This window comes from Rhincodon typus, chromosome 21, assembly GCF_021869965.1.
Source record: "Rhincodon typus isolate 14 chromosome 21, sRhiTyp1.1, whole genome shotgun sequence".
NCBI classification, from domain to species: domain Eukaryota; kingdom Metazoa; phylum Chordata; class Chondrichthyes; order Orectolobiformes; family Rhincodontidae; genus Rhincodon; species Rhincodon typus.
In genome coordinates this window covers 39436650-39439305 of record NC_063352.1, presented here as the reverse complement: position 1 = coordinate 39439305, position 2656 = coordinate 39436650, and the positions used below count along the sequence as shown (strand labels likewise).

General features: G+C 53.0%; 1 protein-coding gene across 1 annotated transcript in view; it reads right to left on the bottom strand.

The window, feature by feature from the left end:
- Positions 1-204, bottom strand: part of LOC109922412 (cytochrome P450 3A21-like) — a gene marked incomplete at both ends in the record, with an annotated part of 9013 nt that extends 8809 nt beyond the window's left edge. Inside the window, one exon of the mRNA XM_048609739.1 lies at positions 94-204. Within this exon, the coding sequence (XP_048465696.1) occupies positions 94-204 (111 nt within the window). The remainder of the gene's footprint in view (positions 1-93) is intronic.
- Between the last annotated feature and the right edge of the window lie 2452 nt (positions 205-2656).

Below are 2656 nucleotides of genomic sequence, written 5' to 3'. Positions count from 1 at the left end.
CTGCTGTGTTCATCCAGCTCTACACCTTGTTATCTCAGAGTTCAAAGTGGAGTTCTTGACATCATCAAGAACGAAGAAAACTAACAAGCGTACCTTTCGATAATGTAGAAATGTTCCAATGAATGGCAGTGGCCTTGGCCCTGGAACTCCAATGCGTTTAAATAACCCAAATGGTAAAACACTGTACCTGCAGAGCGAATCACAATTTCATCAACAACAAAGCCAGAATTTGCCAATAAAGCAAAGTACAACGGATTCTGCAGAACTGGTTTCCTATCTTCCTTTCCAACTCCATTTTGATTTACCATCCCTTTCTCCCTCCCCATCTCCTTTGATGGTGTGCATTGCCTTTAATGGGCTTTTTAAGTAAATTAATCAATTGGGAAACTTGGGTGATTTACTGGTGGTGTTGAACACGTGAGAAAATACCATGGATGATTTGGTGATGAGGAAGAAACTGTTCAAGTTGTGTGTACTCCTGGAAATGTAGGAACTGATTCCTATACCATTGTAAATATTCTTTCGCTCTTGGGCCAGTTCTAGATTGTGTCAAATGGCACAAAAGATCGACCACATGAACAATTCAAACAGTCCAGTCTAACTCACAGATAACCATAGAGCAAAGGAATGTCAACCTCAACTGCCCCAAAGGAGGCGCAGTTGTAGTGTGGCACACTGACCTCTACATCACCGAGGCCAGACGCCAACTCTCCGACAAACCCGAGGACAAGGGAGGCGCAGTTGTAGTATGGCGCACTGAGCTCTACATCGCCGAGGCCAGACGCCAACTCTCCGACACCACCTCCTACCGCCCCCTTGATCATGACCCCACCCCCGACCATCAAACCATCATCTCCCAAACCATCCACAACCTCATCACCTCAGGTGACCTCCCATCCACGGCCTCCAACCTCATCGTTCCACAACCTCGCACTGCCCGCTTCTATCTCCTTCCCAAAATCCACAAACCTGAATGCCCTGGTCGACCCATTGTCTCCGCCTGCTCCTGCCCCACTGAACTGACCTCCAACTATCTAGACTCCATTTTCTCCCCCCTGGTCCAGGAACTCCCTACCTATGTCCGTGACACCACCCACGCCCTCCACCTCCTCCAGAACTTCCAATTCCCCGGTCCCCAACACCTCATCTTTACCATGGACGTCCAGTCCCTCTACACCTGCATTCCCCATGCAGATGGCCTTAAGGCCCTCCGCTTCTTCCTGTCCCGCAGGCCCGACCAGTCCCCCTCCACTGATACCCTCATCCGCTTAGCCGAACTTGTCCTCACACTCAACAACTTCTCTTTCAATTCCTCCCACTTCCTACAGACTAAGGGGGTAGCCATGGGTACCCGCATGGGCCCAAGCTACGCCTGCCTCGTTGTAGGTTACGTGGAACAATCCCTCTTCCGTACCTACACCGGCCCTAAACCCCACCTCTTCGTCCGTTACATTGATGACTGTATCGGCGCCGCCTCGTGCTCCCACGAGGAGCTCGAACAGTTCATCTACTTCACCAACACCTTCCACCCCAACCTTAAGTTTACCTGGACCATCTCTAACACCTCTCTCCCCTTCCTGGACCTCTCTGTCTCCATATCGGGCAACCACCTAGAAACTGATATTCATTTCAAGCCCACCGACTCCCACAGCTACCTAGAATACTCCTCCTCCCACCCACCTTCCTGCAAAAATGCCATCCCCTGTTCCCAATTCCTTCGCCTCCGCCGCATCTGCTCCCAGGATGAGGCATTCCACTCCCGTACATCTCAGTTGTCCTCGTTTTTCAAGGACCGTAACTTACCCCCCTCGGTGGTCGAGAACGCCCTCAACCGTGTCTCCCACATCTCCCGCACCTCATCCCTCACACCCCGTCCACGCAATAAGAACCAAAAAAGAATCCCCCTCGTCCTCACGTACCACCCCACCAACCTCCGGATCCAACGCATCATCCTCTGACACTTCCGCCATCTGCAATCTGACCCCACCACCAAAGACATCTTTCCCTCCCCACCCTTATCTGCTTTCCGGGGGGACAACTCTCTCCGTGACTCCCTTGTCCGCTCCACACTCCCCTCCAGCTCCACCACACCCGGCACTTTTCCCTGCAACTGCAGGAAGTTCTACACCTGCCCCCACACCTCCTCCCTCGCCCCCATCCCAGGCCCCAAGAAGACTTTCCACATCAAGCAGATGTTCACCTGCACATCTGCCAATGTGGTATACTGCATCCGCTGTACCCGGTGTGGCTTCCTCTACATCGGGGAAACCAAGCGGAGGCTCGGGGACCGCTTTGCAGAACACCTACGCTTGGTTCGCAATAAACAACTGCACCTCCCAGTCGCGAACCATTTCAACTCCCCCTCCCATTCCTCAGACGACATGTCCGTCCTGGGCCTCCTGCAGTGCCACAACGATGCCACCCGAAGGTTGCAGGAACAGCAACTCATATTCCGCTTGGGAACCCTACAGCCTAATGGTATCAATGTGGATTTCACAAGCTTCAAAATCTGCCCTCCCACTACCGCATCCCAAAACCAGTCCAGCTCGTCCCCGCCTCCCTAACCTGTTCTTCCTCCCACCTATCCCCTCCTCCCACCTCAAGCCGCACCTCCATTTCCTACCGACCAACCTCATCCCGCCCCTTTGACCTGTCC